This window comes from Ctenocephalides felis, unplaced genomic scaffold (genome assembly GCF_003426905.1).
Source record: "Ctenocephalides felis isolate EL2017-DRISC unplaced genomic scaffold, ASM342690v1 CF-g0.4_SCAFFOLD_01170, whole genome shotgun sequence".
Taxonomy (NCBI): domain Eukaryota; kingdom Metazoa; phylum Arthropoda; class Insecta; order Siphonaptera; family Pulicidae; genus Ctenocephalides; species Ctenocephalides felis.
Genome location: NW_020537324.1, coordinates 85,706,626 through 85,724,769, shown reverse-complemented (window position 1 = coordinate 85,724,769; position 18,144 = coordinate 85,706,626). Strand labels below are relative to the sequence as shown.

The window sequence follows — 18,144 nt, the reverse complement described above, 5'->3', positions numbered from 1 at the left end:
AAATGTTCAGAAACCTTCAAAACGTCGAGAAATGTAAAAATGTTCAATTCCGATTTTCGGCCCATTACAATAACTTACCCTACGGGAAGTTAATAATATCATAAAATAATTTCGCCTAATTAAGACATTGGTTAAAAAATATTCTGATGATAAGAATTTAAGTAAATGCATAAAATGATAAATCTATTCTGGGAAAAATATTTTTCCATTGCCTTAATGTTAAAGGGTGCTTCAAAGGGCCCCAAAACTGAGGGATTTTTTTATGATTACTTATCAAAACTTATTTAAACTATTATAATTTACAAAGAGTACTACGTTTAGACTGTGACTTTTTGCAACTATTTTTTTGAAATTGAATTCGAAATGGAATGACGATTGTTAATGTTTTGGAGAAAATTGATTTATGATTTATGATTTACATTTGATTAGCTCAGATATAACAAACAAGATAGCAAAAATAATGAAAGTTACACTATTTGTAATAATATATTTGAAAACGTTTAAAATTTCTCGAATATTTCATTACGGTACGGGAAGTTCCAGCAATTTGCCTTAAGGCATGATGCCATACACCGCTAGTTTTGTCTAAATATCACGATGTCAATATTCATTTCTTCCTTTGGTGTCACTGCCACCTAATACTGCCACTTGATAATGAAAAATGCTGAAATTGCAAAACATAACGATTATAATTTAAATTTTATTTCCAAAACCACTCGAATGTATTGTATTTATAGATAAAATATGTATATAAATAAATTTAATTTGTAATGTAAGTATCTAAGTGTGTGTAGTTGTAGGTTGTAGTTCCTTGTATTTGTATTTGTTAGTTCAGAGATCGTGCGACCAAACATATAAAATTGGTCATAAATAATTGTCATATTGTAATATTTACGACATATTTTTATTATTTCAATCTCTTTAGTATATGAATATATATAGTGGGCGCATAAAAATATATGGGAACAAGTAATCATTGTCAAAAATACCAAAGTTATTGCTCCGAAACGAACGGACGACGGACGACGGACGAGAGATATATTAATGGTCGCTTCTTACGAATTTTTACTTGGAAAATATGCGTGATTTATGTACATACATACATACATATAAATTGATAAACTCTACTGCTCTTTACGGATCAGAGATATAGACTCTAACGACTAAAACTACCAGAAGGATTTCGTGATGCATTGGACTTACAAAGTAGGAAAGATACTGCAGATGATGAAAGTGGAAAGGACTCTACTTGTGGAAGAAGAAACTATTCAGGATCCAGACGAGGAAAAAATCCTATACCGTATTTAAAGGTTCTTAGGAATTTTTAATCAAATTTTCGTATAACTACACCTCTCTACGGATCAGAAACATGGACTCTGAGGATAAAAACTTCCTGAAAGTGAAAGTGGAAAGGACTCTACTTGTGGAAGCAGAAACTGGATCGGATCCAAAATCCGAGGAAAAAATCCTATACCGTATTCAAATGTTCTTAGGATTCTACATAATACACCTCTCTACGGATCAGAGACATGGACTCCAATGATGCAAACTTCCTAGAGAGTTTTAAAATGTGGAGCCCGAAAAAACTGGACAAGATAAAAATGTACCAGATGTAAATGTATTATGTTCACGTGATTAATGGACCTTTGAGGGTTTCTATGAACTGAACTAAACTAAACTAAAAATTAGGAAGTTTACAACTGATATCACTACTGCTTAATATCCGTTTGTCCGAACCTCAGATTTAAACCTGCTATGTTCTGTTTGCAAAGATTTAACACTTTCACCACAAACACTCCCATATAATTAAAAACGAAATTGGTAAATTCAATTAGTGTGCAAATATTACATAAATTATTTGCAATACTTGGGTGTTTAACTTTTGCTATCAAAGACCCTGTTAAATGTCTTGCAAAGTACTATGGGATTAATATATACATATATATATTTATGTATGTATAAATTTCTATGTTTCTTTCTACATATGTATGTATGGTTTAATGGCGTGGGTTAAATTCGAAGGTTATTTTAAACTCTTATTGATATCTGCGCATGGTTAAGAATTATATTTATGCTTTTAGAAAGTGTCTTTGTGGACATCGTAAATATCTTCTTCTTGTCTCTTCAAATATATATCGTATATATATATATATATATATATATATATATATATATATATACTAGCAAACCCGACGAACTCCGTTTCGCCACCAGATGGTTTCGTGAGAAATATGAAGAACTTTTTTGTTTGTTCTATATTTGAAAAGAAAAAATTTGATTTTATTATACAACAGTAATGAATTTATTTCGATTACAAAATTGATGTGTTTTTTAGTTGAACTTCTCTAAGTAAATGAAAGTGAATCCGCAGAATATCCGTTTCAATGAAGTGCTCTCTGGTAAACCCCATTTTTTAACTTCCCGTAGGGTAAGTTATTGTAATGGGCCGAAAATCGGAATTGAAAATTTTTACATTTCTCGACGTTTTGAAGGTTTCTGAACGTTTTGGCATACCTCAGAAAAAATGGATGTGTGTGTGTGTGTGTGTGTGTGTGTATGTGTGTGTGTGTGTATGTGTGTGTGTGTGTGTATGTATGTGTGGATACAAATTTCCAGTCACGTTTTAGGGCGCACGGATCAACGTATTTGAATGGTTCAAAAAACATTCGATTTCTATTGATAGGGAAAAGAGCTGATTAGTTTTTGGCAAAGGCAGGTCCAGCCGTTTCGAAGATACAGAGCAAAGAGTGCAGAAAATAGAAATTGAATTTTTGAGAGAACGGAGTATCCGATTTGAATGATCTAAAAAACATTCAATTAGTAATGATTGGGAGAAGTGTTTATTAGTTTTTGGCAAAGGCAGGCCCAGCCATTTTGAAGATACGGAGCTAAATATGTAAAAAATAGCAGTTTTTGAGAGAACTAAGCGTCCGATTTAAATGATTCAAAGAACTTTCTGCTTGTCTTAACAAAATAATTGATTTTGGAAAAAAAAATTTGTTCCATTTTTTTTTTTTTTTTTTTTTTTTTTTTTTTAGTTTGTTGTATATCGAAAATATTTCAGATTTTATTTTATTATTTTATATTAGACAATGATACAATATTTATAATAATCTATTAGAAAACATTCAGTATTCAACGGGAAGTTCCAGCAATTTGCCTTAAGGCACGGTGCCATAATAGCCTCAAGACAGAATTCCACTTACAGCTAGTTGTTTTTTGGTCTGACGTTAACACAAACAAAGCGGATGGTTTTCCAACTCGTGAACAGGCAACGTATAGCTGTCCATGTGAAGAACAATGATTTTCTAAATAATCTATTTGAAATTCATCCCGCAAACACTAAGCGATTGGCCTTGCGACTTGTTATGGCGAATCCAAGGCGAACTGGAAATTGCAATCGTTTGAAGTCAAACGGAAGACCAGTCAGAATCATTGGTATGTCACCAAATCGCCAGCAATTTTTGATTGAATGGTGAAATTCAGTGCGTATACATCATTATTCTTTGCGGCAAGAACTGCTCGTTGACTTAACCAAGCATAATTCTAATAATTGTCACTAATGTCATCACTCGAATTTTTAATTACGGTGCGTGAAGTTCCAGCAGCTTGCATTAGGAAACGATGCCATGCACAACTAATTTTCTTAGCTATTAACCTTGCGGAGCCCGAGACCTTTCCAACGAATGCAAAATTGTCGAAATCGGTTCGTGCGTTCTGGAGTTATTTCGTCAGGAAGAAAAACCCGACTTATTTTTATATATATAGAAGATAATCTATTTGAAATTATTTAAAACAGTTATTGATTATTTTTATTACTCGGATTTATAATTACGGTGCGTGAAGTTCCAGCAATTTGCATTAGGGCACGATGCCATGCACCACTAATTTTCTTAGCTATAAACCTTGCGGAGCCCGAGACCTTTCCAACAAATACAAAATTGTCGCAATCGGTTCGTGCGTTCTGGAGTTAATTCGTCAGGAAGGAAAACCCGACTTATTTTTATATATATAGAAGATATATATATAATATTTAATAACAATCCTATACTTATACCTCCTAAATTGATTAGATTATTAAAGGAAGATCTATCCAATAGCCATAATTCATGCTAAGGTAAACGTACACTATTCCGGGATAGTACATTATTACGGGAGTTTTTCATTTTGATCGCAAAATAAGAAAACAGTCGGTGAATAATAATTTTAAACAATACCACATAAACTATAATTCGAATCTCATCAAATAAGCACGATTTTCCATTTTAAATATTAGTTTTTAAAACCATATAGAGCTTCTGAACGCATCTGTCATAACCCGATCGCCATTTACGTACAGTCCTGTTGTTAGTTAGGTTAATGTGACGCTACAATTGCTTAAGATTTTTATGTGACACTGGTAAGCTTATTCAATATAAATTTGTGATATTATTGTTAAGAATTAATAAGTGATAAGTTTTATAGTTAAATCGGGCAAATATGTTTTAAGAAAGTGTCAATTTTGTGACTCCCGTAATTAAGTTCACACAATTGAAGCATTGAACGTTATTCCGTGAGTGTCACGCAATTAGGAAGAGTAGACCTGAATTATTTTAGTCTTTTATTCTTAATTATGCTTAAATTTAGTGGTGTTTTTGGTGTTACTAAGTTTGGTGATGACCACAGAATATTGTGACCTAATTACGGTATATGTTCTTTTTAATTTTTAACCCTAATAATTGAGTTTGAAATTACTACTCTTTAGCAAGAAAATATATGATTTTTTTACTTATTTCCATTATTCCCATATACATAAAATATGGTAGTAATGAGAGAATCAGATGTTTCTTTTATTTCATCTACGATAAATCATTTGTGTAATGTCAAAGCTTATAGAAATAGAGCAAAACCCGTAGTGCACGAATCATTAGTGTGCGGGTATGTGCGTATGTATGCAGCGAATTAGGGACATATTCGTAAATACGGTAGTTTTGATTTGCTTCATTTTTGCAACGTACTTGATAGTTGTTAAAATTATAATCAATATCAATATCAATAATATAAATTTTATGTATAAGTGTATAACTTTTAAATATTTTTTTTAGTTTTTCAAAGTACCGATGGCTTCAAATAAATATTTACCTGAAACCCTAGAAAAGGCTTTAAAAGAAATTCGCGATGGTACTTTATCTGTTTACAAAGCTTCCAGAACATATAAAATTCCCAATCAAACCTTATATGATAAAATACACGGAAAATACAAAAAGCAAGGTCGTGCAGGAGCTCCAGCAGTGCTGACCCCCGAAGAAGAAAACCTTATTGTTGAATGGGTTATAACGATGGCTCAAATGGGTTTTCCTGTAACGAAAGACATTTTATTAAATTCTAGACATAAACTGGTTGCTGAACTCGGTCGGTCTAACAAATTTAAGGAAGGCTATCCAGGTCGGCATTGGTATGAGGGTTTTCTTAGAAGAAACCCTTTGATTAGTAAAAGAATATGTCAACCCTTGACTACGGCTCATGTCAGTGTTAATGAGGTGAAAATTAGGGCATGGTTCAAGCGAGTTGAGAAATATTCTCAGGAAAATGACTTAAGTGAGCTTTTACAAGACCCATCTAGAATTTTTAATTGCGATGAATCTGCATTTTTCCTGTGCCCAAAAGGTCAAGCTGTTTTAGCTAAAACAGGTTCCAAATCTGTACATTGCAGATCAGGAAATGATGAAAAGGAATGCCTTACAGTATTGATCGGCGCTTCTGCAGATGGGAAGTTGATGCCAGTTCTGTCATTATTTCCTTATAAGAGGATACCATCGAACATATTAGCAAAATACCCGAAAACCTGGTCCATAGGCAGAAGTGAAAAAGGGTGGATGACCAGCGAAAACTTTTTTGAGTATATTGGAAATGTTTTCAATCCCTTCCTTATAAACGAAAGTATTGAAAAACCAGTTGTTTTATTTTTGGATGGTCATGTTTCGCATTTGTCCTATCACCTGTGTAAATTATGTAGAGAAATTGGCGTTATTTTGGTTGCCTTATTGCCCAATTCAACTCATATTTTAAGTTTCCTGGAAAAATACTTGGAACCTCTAATGATAAGACTGATCAACCAAAGTACCTAGTCAAAACTATGACTATGAGCGGTTTTGCAAATGGAAGAGTTAACTGGCGTTGGCCTGATAAAGACGATGTGTTAGATTATGATGCCAAAGATATAGTGCAAAAAATAAAACCACCAATTCCAGTAAATAAAAGAGGTGTATTTTCTGTACCTGATTTAATCTAGTAAATTTAAGGACTTTAAAGATTATTTACATTTGTTGATGAAATTGTTATTTTTATTTGGTGTTTAAATTTTTTATTTAGAGTTTAAAGTATATATTTACATAAAGTTTATATTTTCATTAAATAAGAAATATAGTTTAATAAGAAAATTATGTATTAACCCTCTAGCTAATTGTTATATGATCTCATACTTTAAATATATTTTGAATGTTAAGTAATAAATATATTTATGCAGATTTAGGATTGATAATTGAATACATAAATTATATCCTCTTTGTTTCATATTTTTTATTTGATTTATTTTTTCATTCCAGTTTGATTTATTCATATCATTTCCAGTGTTACAATAATTACTGTAATTTTAATACCAGCTTTTATTTCATTTTTGTTTTGGAAGTTTTATAATCACTTATACTGTTCAAATTTCCATGAAAATATATTAAATATGTGTTTAAAATTATATCAAAATATTATTTTTCAATTAACCTTACTTTTCATAACCTACAACTATATTTATCAAGGCATTACGATCAAAAATGTATGCTTCGAGCGCTATCACGGAATAGTGTACAACGACTCCCGGCATTAAGTTCGTGAACAGAATTTTATCACGGAATTAGAGACAAACGCGTGCTTCACCAAAATGCCGATTATTTCTATAAATGACGTTCTTCGACGAAAAATCTTGTTTTATAACAATCTTAAAGGTCTAATTAATAAAATATAACAGATTTAGTTCTTCCACTTTCCTATTTTCTCTAAAATTCGTCTTTAAAGTCAAACGTTCCTTAACATCCCGTAATATGGTACGTTTACCTTACTTTCCTTGAATATTTGCTTTGAGATCTATTAAATTAAATATTGTTGCATTATTTTTACATTCAGAGTTTTTTCGTGAATTATGCTAAATGGCTACTGTTTTTTTATTATTAAAATAAATTATTAAAGCTAACAGTTATATATTACTATTATTTATGCATTTTATTTTAATCTAAGATAAAGTCTTGATTGAGTGAACAATTTTAAAAAACTTAGTTCTCTCAACTTTTTAATTAAATTACTCACAAATAGTTCATCTCAACGATATTTGGCGATCGTGTAAATATTTTAAGTTGCCGCCGATAGAGGCGCTAGTAGTCGGAAGTTTGTTATTTTGATAATTAATAAACTAATAATAATAATAAAAATAATTTTAAACCTAATATATAAATATTTTTAATACTACATTATTATCCTAACAATTTGATGAATCGTTTGCTATAATAATTGAGCGTTTATATGTTTGTATAATAAAAATTTATATTAAAATATTTAAATTATAACATTCTGAGGTCATTTAAAACATAACATCCTATAATGTGCAACTTTATGTTCTCCAAAATTCACTTCAAAAATGTTAACTGGTAAATTATTTATTATCATTGTGGGTTACCAGCTCCACTACTATCTAAATACATAAGTATAGATGTAATGTAGATAATAAAACGTTAGCCTCCTCACAAGTTCCCGTGTTTGATTTTTATTTATTACTTATTTATAGTATTAAAACCGTCACAAGATGTTAAATATATAATTTTAAGGACAACAACTCCTTTTCTTTTGTTGTCCTTAGGATATAATAAGAACTTGAAATTTGGTAAGAAGATTTATGTCATTTCTTGGAACAACGTGTGGAGGAAAAGATAGATATGATATAATTTTTATAAAAAAAAATATATATGAATTAGAAGATATGTTGTTATTATTCACATCAGTTGAATTGATGAGTCTTTTATAATGGTGCAATTTTGAATAATGCCTTCTCTAGATAATTTTTTATTGGTTTTTCTTATTTTTTTCCAAGAAAATAGTAGAAAATAACATGTTTTCAGAATTGTTTGCAATATGTGTGTGACATTGTTGGAACAACATGATCAATATTGATTTAGGAACAAAAGCACAAACACGTTCTCTTTCGGTATTTATGTTTCTGCATTTTTTCGTAAACCAGTTTTATATATTTACACATATTGATATTATATTAACTACAAACTACATATATATATATATATATATATATATATATATATATATTTAATATAAGGATCCAATAGAAACTCAAATTACAAAATCAATTACAAAATATTTGTATCAATATCGTGGAAGTTCCTGAGGTCCTGAGTAAAATTTTTAAAACATTCTTATGTTTTGAGGATAAAATATGTCACGAAACTAATTGAAACTTTACTCAGATAATAATTTAATATTTAATATCGATTCAAATGCTTTGTTGGAAGAATTAGAATGTTTAGACATCTTGATACAGATTTTAATAATAACTCTGAAAAAAGTTATACTTAGGCATAAAGAACTGTCGAAATTTGACTCAAAAATCTGGTTCAGATTACGCCCTCCTCCTGAATACATTTATTAGTATCAACCATTATGCACATTTATATAATGATAAATTATAAATTATATATTTATAATAGCATTAATAATACGTATAATATTATATAAAACAATAATGTAATTGAAGTCATTCTTTAAATATGACATGATCGGTTTGTCATTGTAATTTAGAAATGGACCTTCATTAAAGAAATGAAGTAATTGCTGATTAATAAATTAAATAATATTCGTTCACACAGTGGATTATGTTAAACAACGCCTAAACAAATATTGTTTTCACAATTTAACTCATCGTTATATATTAATAATATTTGAAGAACTTTATGTAATTAAAATTAACAAACATTCATTGACTGCTTGTATTTTTTTAACTTTTTTGCTGGTGATATAATCTTATTATTTGACAGCTGTAATATCTGTCTTGCATAAAAAATATTTTCCATTTTAATGACTTCTAAGATTTATAGAAACTACGAATAATATAGAAATAATTTGTAAGGAACAGGGTAAAATATTAAGAAACAGGGTAAAATATTCTTCTGATTTAGGCATTTTTTATTAAATCAAGATTTGTAGCACTATGTAATTTTAAAATGTTTATTTATCTATTTATGTCGATTTCCTTGTTGATATCGGTATGCATACAATGTTGATGCCGGTACTCATACAGCGACAAATCTCTATTCACATATTCGACTCTTATCTTATTTTATCTTATTTGCCGTAACGCACTTCCATTGCATTTGTACGGATTTACACCCTAGTCGCGCCTAAAGAAGTTTTACTTTAACAACCATTAAGAACGTATCTTTTGTCGAGAAGGATAAAATATCGTGAAATGATTTGAAATTTGACATAAAATTCTGGTTATAATATTATTTTTATTACATAATTCTCTACATGATTCGGTGTCCATCATGCACAATAATCATTAGAGGACAAGGCTAATGCAACAATGTCTATTTAAATGCTTTATTGGATGAATTAGTATATATTTATTAGATGCCTATCTTGATACAGAAAATTGATTTCCACCAGGAAAACAACCATTAATAACGTACTCCTATCTAGAAGGATAAAATATTGTCAGACCAAGTCACAAAATTTGTCACAAAAACCAGCTTGCTCCTAGCCTATCACATATCTATATGACTCAGGTATCCATGTCCTCCTCCTGACCATACCTAGATACAATTATATATATATATATATATATATATATATATATATATATATATATGTATATACATATGTATCGTCTCTATGTATCTACATACTTGTGGCTCTCTCGGTTTTATTTCATTTTGGATTTTTTTCTCCTTTTGTCGGATTCCCTACCGACTAAATATGACATATACAAATGCCACGGAGCAACTTGTCAACTTGTCAGAATTATACAATCAGAAAAAAATGCATACCTGAAAAAATTAATGTGTTATGGACAGGAGACGCTAACCTTTATTCGAATTCGAATTCGAATAGAGAGGGAATAATGACATTCCTCCTTCGAGATAAATAGATAGATAGATGGTGGATGGAGATAATGGAATTAAGGAATTTTTGCATACTGTAAAGGATGGAAGATGGAATAGATTTTATTGAAGGAATAGAAATATACATGGTGAGCCAAAAATTGACGTCAAGTCAACAACATTTGTATCTTTATGTAAAAATCAATGTATGTATTTAAGTCAAATAAAGCAAATTTTCAAATTAAAAAAAAAAATTGACGTCAAGTCTAACGGAAATGATAGTATTGACATTAACTGTCCGGCAAAAAATTAGACCAAAAAAATGGTCTCAAGTTGTTGCAAAAATAATTTAATTCGTGTTCCCGAAATCGTCGACGAAAATTGGTTTCCGCATACACATACACACACACATACATCTATTTTTTATAAGGTATGCCAACATGTTCAGAAACGTTTGAAACGTGATGATATATAAAAATGTTCATTTTTGATTTTTTGCGATTACTATAACTTACGGGAAGTTAATTATGAGAGCTTAAAGTGCAGCCTAAATCTTTAGAGAAATTATGATAATTTTTCGATTAATTTTTATTATATTGTTCATTTAAGCTTTGGATCTGTAACCGTAAATAACATGTTTAGGATCATATAATGTAAATGTAATAATGTAAAAAATAATGACAAAATTTACCGGAATTTTCAAAAATTAAGCTTTTCTGTTGAACTACATATTTCCAAACAACGTGATAAAATGTTTTTTCTAACTTTCCTCATGACAGTTACAAACAATTCTATCACTCTGTTACGGCTTGACGTTGAATTCTGGCACACCTTATATGCATATATATATATATATATATATATAAATATAAAATTATGATTTCAACATTTTTATTCTTATGAGTAAAAATCGGCAAGATGCATAAGTCAATGTAAAGAATATCATTTATTTATCGAAATAAAGTTCTTGTTTCATATAAACGCTACGACCGATATCGTTCTAACTTAAAAGAAAGCCCAGGTCTAGGTTAAATGCACATTCAGCGTACCGGTTAAATATGGGACACAAGCCAAATGCAGTGCATGATATTTTATTTAAATTATTTTGTTAAATTTAATTGACTTTCAGGTAAATTAATACTTTTTTGATATAATAGGTAGTATATTATTTTTTAATTTGTTAAAAATTACATAGTTTCAAAATTAATATCCAATGTATTTTGTATTGTCGACTCAAACTCGTGAGACTCCTACTCACATGAAATAATCTGATATTTTATAATTTTTTGTCTGATATTTTATAATTTTTTGTTAAATTCAAGTTGTAAGAAATGTGTATCCATGAAATAGAAATCGTAGCGATTTGGTATATTATACAATAAAATTATTTCTATTTATTATCTATCATGTGCGTTCCGTATAGAACAGGTACGGCCAATTGCTGTCTAACCTGAAACAAAGCCTAGTTCTAGGTTGAAAGCACTTTTGGCGTACTTGTTGGGGGTAGAGAAAAGGCGTCAAGAGCAAATGTAGTAAATTATATTTTCACTATTGTTTTATAATTTCTATTAAGCTCTAAATATTTTATTGATATAGTATTATTGTTACATTTAATTAAAATATTTTTTATAATTTATTAAAAATATTAGCAGTTAAGTTTGTTTCCAAAAATGTAAAAAAAATTGAGAGCCGTTTTTTCAAGCGTTGTTGGCTCAAAACTTTTAAAAAATATAGAAAAATTAAAATAAATGTGCAAACTAGTCAAAATCTAAAACTTGTGAAAAATGGATTTACAAAAAGTAGATGATAGGAAAAAATCAGTTTTTTGTATTTGAAATATTGTTTCAAGATTATAGTATCGTGATCTTATTTAAGGTTTCTTGGCACTACGTAGTATAATTATCATCTCCATGCATATGTACAATATTTATAAGTTTAATTTAATAATAGTATACATCTAAATCATGCATTAAGGCCGGAGAATGGTATTTAATAGTGTTATCATGATTTATGTACCATAGTTAATTAATTATTAAATGTTATACAAGTATACAAGTATTTATAAACCATTAATTATATTATTCCAGGTCGTGAACATGTAGATTTGACATAAAACAATGTTATTAAATATTACATATAAACAGAAAACTTGGATAAGTTTTTTTTTTAACAAAATACCATATTAATAGAAAAAAAATGAAGTTTGTATTTATATTTATAACATTTACACTTGTATAATTTTTCGATAAAAATGTTGTGAAAAAAGTTTTAAGAAGGAATATTAAAAGCCTAACACACACAAAACTTTCAAAGGAGTTTTAACGATTCTTTCTTGATTCTGTTCAATAAAATTTATTGGAATATTATAGTGTTAACACTGTTTCTAGTTTCCTTGATGATTTTAGTTTTATATATATAGTAGGGCGGGTCGATTTATAAAGGTCACTTAGGCACATATGATTTTCGGATACTGAGCATCAAAATAAGATACTTTGCTCAAGAAACCATACCTCTGAAATAAATTCTGATGTCCCGTGTGTTGACCCAAAAATAAGGGTTTAATGTTGAAAAACCGCTCAGGGGAGGCCCCAGGGGATGAACCACGGGCATGGGTGAATCGGCTTTCCAAAGTTAGTGGCTATCGGTCATACATTTGGACGAGATTGGGGCACTCTAAATGGGTCAAAACTTCTTTTGACCCATACAAATCGATCCGCTCTAATATGTAGTCTTTTTGGCGTACAACTAGTGCCTATATATCTTTTGATTCTTGTACTGAATCTCATTTTAAATACTTGTATTATCAAAATCTTAACATTCATCTCTGATTTTGGTTCCAGATATCACCAGAAATGTCTTCGACCCACCACCATCGTCTGTACCACCGTAAGCCTCCGCCGCCTCAGAGTAACAACGACACAAGAGACAGGGACCGGAGCGAGGATGTCACCTACGACCATGACCGTCACCACATCACCAGGGCGGAAGTCTGCCATAGACTTTCCTCCAGCAACGGGGTCAACGATTTTCATCACAGAACAATTGGTAAGGGGATAGAATCATTGAAATTAAATTACAAATAAAAGAAATTAATTAATAAGCAACCTAGTATTTATTAAAAAGATTACCCAAGTCAGAAATAAAATACAGAAGTCATACGTTCTATTGGAAAAGGAAAACAAGTAGAAAATCAGAAAGAACAAACGTATTTTTGATTGCTGATTCAAAACTCATGTTCATGTGAATGCTGTATGAAATGATTTGAGTGTTTTACCGCCCAATTTTTCTGCGGTATTAATACACCAAATACACAAGTATTTTGCTTTAAAATACCGGTAGTTTCGGTATTTTTACATAATGCACTCAAATTCGAATTTCTCGGAACAAATTCATCTTTAATTTTCATAATCGCTTAGATAAATATATATTTTTAAGACATTCTATTGTATAAACATGTCAAAATATTATCTATAGAAATACTTAGATTGAATATAATGAATGGCTTTATTGTATATAAATGCATCACATGCATGAAACCGTTAACTAATTCATATTAAATAGTGCAAACATATTCTTTGAATATTAAGAAAAGAATTCTACACGTCTTCGTTTATAATCTACGTATCTACAAGAAGTTTAGCAATTCCAGGAAACTCTATTTTATTTATATTTATGTTATTGTTCATTGATGCTACTATAATATAGATATTATATTAGGTCAAATATCTCCCTTCCGCTTTTTTGCTATTGGTTTATAATACAAAAAGGCGAAAGGGAGATATTTGACAACCTATATATTATTTAGCAGTTGCAGCAAATATTGTAATTTAAAACAAAAACCAAGCAACTACTCAATATTATATGTTATCCTCTAACAGTACTTTATATGATCATAGAATGAGATTCTTAGAATTTAATAAAATCTAGAAGTCTGAATCTAATATATGGTCTTATCAGTGATGACTCTGTCTATTATATATATTTCTATTTTTTCCTCTTTAGATGATAGATCATTTGAAAATGAAGCCCAAATGCTTGCAAGGCTGAATTTGAGAGCAGAAATATATTCTCAACGTGGAAATAATGACGAAAGTGCCAGTTCTGTTAATGATAACTACAATTTGAAATATAACCATATGATGACCAGGCTCGAGCATTGTTCGGAGAGTGATTGCTCATCTTCTAGGTAATAATGGAATTAAACATAAATATTTAATAAATCAGATATATGAAGTAATCAATTGATACATATTGAAAATAATATAAAAAATGTATGTAGATATGAAAATATATGGTTCGTATCATAGATAAAAGAAGAATTCGTATAATTATTGAATAAATGGTTAAACATTCGAGTGCCAAATATATAATTTATCTCTTTCGATTTAAAAATGTGTACTACCTATTAAGACTATTATAAGTATTCTATTATATTTTTCTGGTTTCATCAACTAAATATAAAACTAGTGGGGTGGCAAATTGCTAGAACTTCCCGTACCGTAACGAAATGTTCGAGGAATACTAAATGTTTTCAAATAGATTATTATAAATATTGTAACATTGTCTAATATTTATAAGAATTATATAAACTGAATTGCAAAGTTAAAATTATTTGTTTAAAGTATATTAGAACTTTAGTCAGAATTAAAAATAAAATCTGAAATATTTTCGATATACATATAATTCTAAAAAAAAAAAAAAATTGGAACAATTTTTTTTTCCAAAATCAATTATTTTGTTAAGACGAGCAGAAAGTTCTTTGAATCATTCAAATCGGACGCTTAGTTCTCTCAAAAACTGCCATTTTTTACATATTTAGCTCCGTATCTTCGAAATGGCTGGGCCTGCCTTTGCCAAAAACTAATAAACACTTCTCCCAATCATTACTAATTGAATGTTTTTTAGATCATTCAAATCGGATACTCTGTTCTCTCAAAAAGTCGATTTCTATTTTCTGCACTCTTTGCTCTTTATCCCCGAAACGGCTGGACCAGCCTTTGCCAAAAACTAATCAGCTCTTTTCCCCATCGATAGGAATCGAATGTTTTTTGAACCATTCAAATCGGTTGATCCGTGCGCCCGAAAACGTGACTGGAAATTTGTATCCATACATACATACACACACACACACACACACACATCCATCTTTTCTGGGGTATGCCAAAACGTTCAGAAACCTTCAAAACGTCGAGAAATGTAAAAATTTTCAATTCCGATTTTTGGCCCATTACAATAACTTACCCTACGGGAAGTTAACTAGTTACTTCAAATTATAATTGTCTTAACAATTCAACTCTGCTAACAATAAAAAATTGAGAGTCGAAGAAACTAAATTATCTAAATATCTATTGAATTATATCTAGAGCTAAATAATTTATACGTTAGTAATTTATATACTGGTAGATAATTATGCCTATATTTCTCTATCTTTTTCTATTCAGGTCTTCATCTTGTAGAAATAATTCAAGACCTTTGCCACCTCCAAGACCACCTGATAGAAAACCGCCTCCTTCACCACAGGATCAGGTAATAATATATATATTTTTTTATTTAGATATATCATAACTCATTATACATTCAAAACAAATAAATAACCCAGCATTCCGTACGCCCACATCTTTATGTATATGACAACATGGAAAAATACAAACATTCTTGAAATATTTTTACATTGTATCTGTCTTTCACTTAATAATTTGTAATAATAATTATTATTATTTATTATTAGGGTTATCATACTTTACCTCCATGGCCTGGTGGAAACGGTATGAGGACCAAAACTTCAATGAACAGTATCAGCCACAGCACTCCTTCGAAAACATATCCTGGTGCTCGCAATACCACAGATTCAAACCTGGATATTGATACTGATGCTATAATTGATAATAGAGTGTCATATGATTCTTCGAGTGATTGCAATAGGTTTTATTATAGAGATTTTGAGAATCATTTTGATATTTTGCCTGATGATTTGCTTTTGAAACTACTCGCTTGGTTGGGATCAGAAGATTTGGCTAAAATGGCCATGACTTGCAGGTAATAAAATAAAACTAAAACATATTTTGTGCAAGTATATATCTATTCTATCTTTTAGGCGTTTTGCAATATTATGCTGGAACCCCGTCCTGTGGGAATGCATTTCCCTGAGATCGGCCAATGATAAAATGCTCAAACAAATCTTCCATATCTTGTGCAAAAGTTCCTTCCCCAAAGTCCCAAAATCCTACAACCAGTCTCGGTTCCTGGATCACCACATGAGGTACATTCAACCCATCCATGGTTGTCCATACAGCGAAGGATGCCAGAACGATTTATGCAGATACGATGATGCTTGTCAGAGTGATATTGGGCATCACGACAGGTGTCATGATTTGCCAATGCAGAATGGCAGGTGTCATGATACTATGTGCAGGAACGATAAATGCCAGTTTAATGGAATGTGCCAGTATAGCGAGAGGAGTCTTAGTAGGTGCTTGAATGATTCCATATGCTCCGGTGGGAGGAGTGAGAGCAAGGATGATCTGGTGGGAGGTTCTAGAATTTGTCTTGAGGTTAGCAGGGTTATGCTGAGTGAGAATTGTACAGTAACAGATAGGTATGGATAAAAAGTCTTATTTGTTATTTGTTGAATATTATGAGGTTAGTTTTATGTTATTTATTATAGGGGTTTGTCGTTGATTGCGAGCAAGTGCCCGGAGTTAACACATTTACAAGTTTCAAACAGCAGAGAGTTATGTACAGATCTTGGTGTTGATGATGTGGTATCAGCTTGTGAAAATCTCAGACATCTAGATCTTACAGGTAAATAAATAAAAAACTAGCTGTAAGTAGAATTCTGTCTTAAGGCAATTACGGCATCGTGCCTTGAGGCAAATTGCTAGAACTTCCCGTACCGTAACGAGATGATCGAGGAATATTAAATGTTTTAAAATAGATTATTATAAATATTGTAACATTGTCTAATATTTATAAGAATTATATAAACTGAATTGCAAAGTTAAAATCACTTGTTTAAAGTATATTAGAACTTTAGTCAGAATTAAAAATAAAATTTGAATTATTTTCGATCACAAAAAAAAAAAAAAAAAATGAAACAAAAATTTTTTTCCAAAATCAATTATTTTGTTAAGACAAGCAGAAAGTTCTTTGAATCAATTGAATCGGACGCTTAGTTCTCTCAAAAACTGCCATTTTTTGTACATTTAGCTCTGTATCTCCGAAATGGCTGGACCTGCCTTTGCCAAAAACTAATCAGCACATCTCCTTATCAATAGGAATCGAATGTTTTTTAAACCATTCAAATCGGATACTCCGTTCTCTCAAAAACTCGATTTCTATTTTCTGCACTCTTTGATCCGTATCTCCGAAACGGCTGGACCTGCCTTTGCCAAATACTAATCAGCTCTTTTCCCTATCAATAGGAATCGAATGTTTTTTGAACCATTCAAATCGGTTGATCCGTACACCCGAAAACGTGGGCGAAAATTTGTATCCATACATACATACACACACACACACACATCCATTTTTTCTGAAGTATGCCAAAACGTTCAGAAACCTTCAAAACGTCGAGAAATGTAAAAATTTTCAATTCCGATTTTCGGCCCATTACAATAACTTACCCTACGGGAAGTTAATAAAGATAATAGAATGTGTAAAACCGTGCCTTAAATAATTATTTTTTAGGTTGCCACAAAATAACAAGGATACAATCTCCTATTGTCTATGTACGAACAGAAAGTTCAAACTGTTTACAACAGAACCAGAACTCTAACAATTCAGTTCTATCGAACGGACATAATCATTCAATCAGCCATCGAGTGACACCAGTTTTACGAACATTGCTTTTACAATATCTGGATTTATCCGATTGCATCAGCCTGGACGATAATGGTTTACATATAACAGTAAAATCTTGTGTGATGTTGACATTTTTGTATTTGAGACGGTGTACTAAAATAACAGGTAAAATAACACATTTTTAGAAAGTTTACAAGTTTTAGAATGTATT

The 18,144-nt window shown here is 30.5% G+C and overlaps 1 protein-coding gene and 1 pseudogene across 1 annotated transcript; both read left to right on the top strand.

The window, feature by feature from the left end:
• Window positions 1-18,144, top strand: part of LOC113366320 — a 100,125-nt pseudogene that overhangs the window by 81,227 nt on the left and 754 nt on the right.
• LOC113367875 lies at window positions 5,100-6,107 on the top strand. The gene has a single exon (XM_026609451.1). It carries the CDS (start codon window positions 5,100-5,102, stop codon window positions 6,105-6,107), a length of 1,008 nt encoding a protein of 335 aa, XP_026465236.1.

Excerpts from the sequence above, each read along its gene's own strand:
- LOC113367875 (XM_026609451.1), top strand. The coding sequence starts at position 5,100 with ATGGCTTCAAATAAATATTTACCTGAAACCCTAGAAAAGGCTTTAAAA.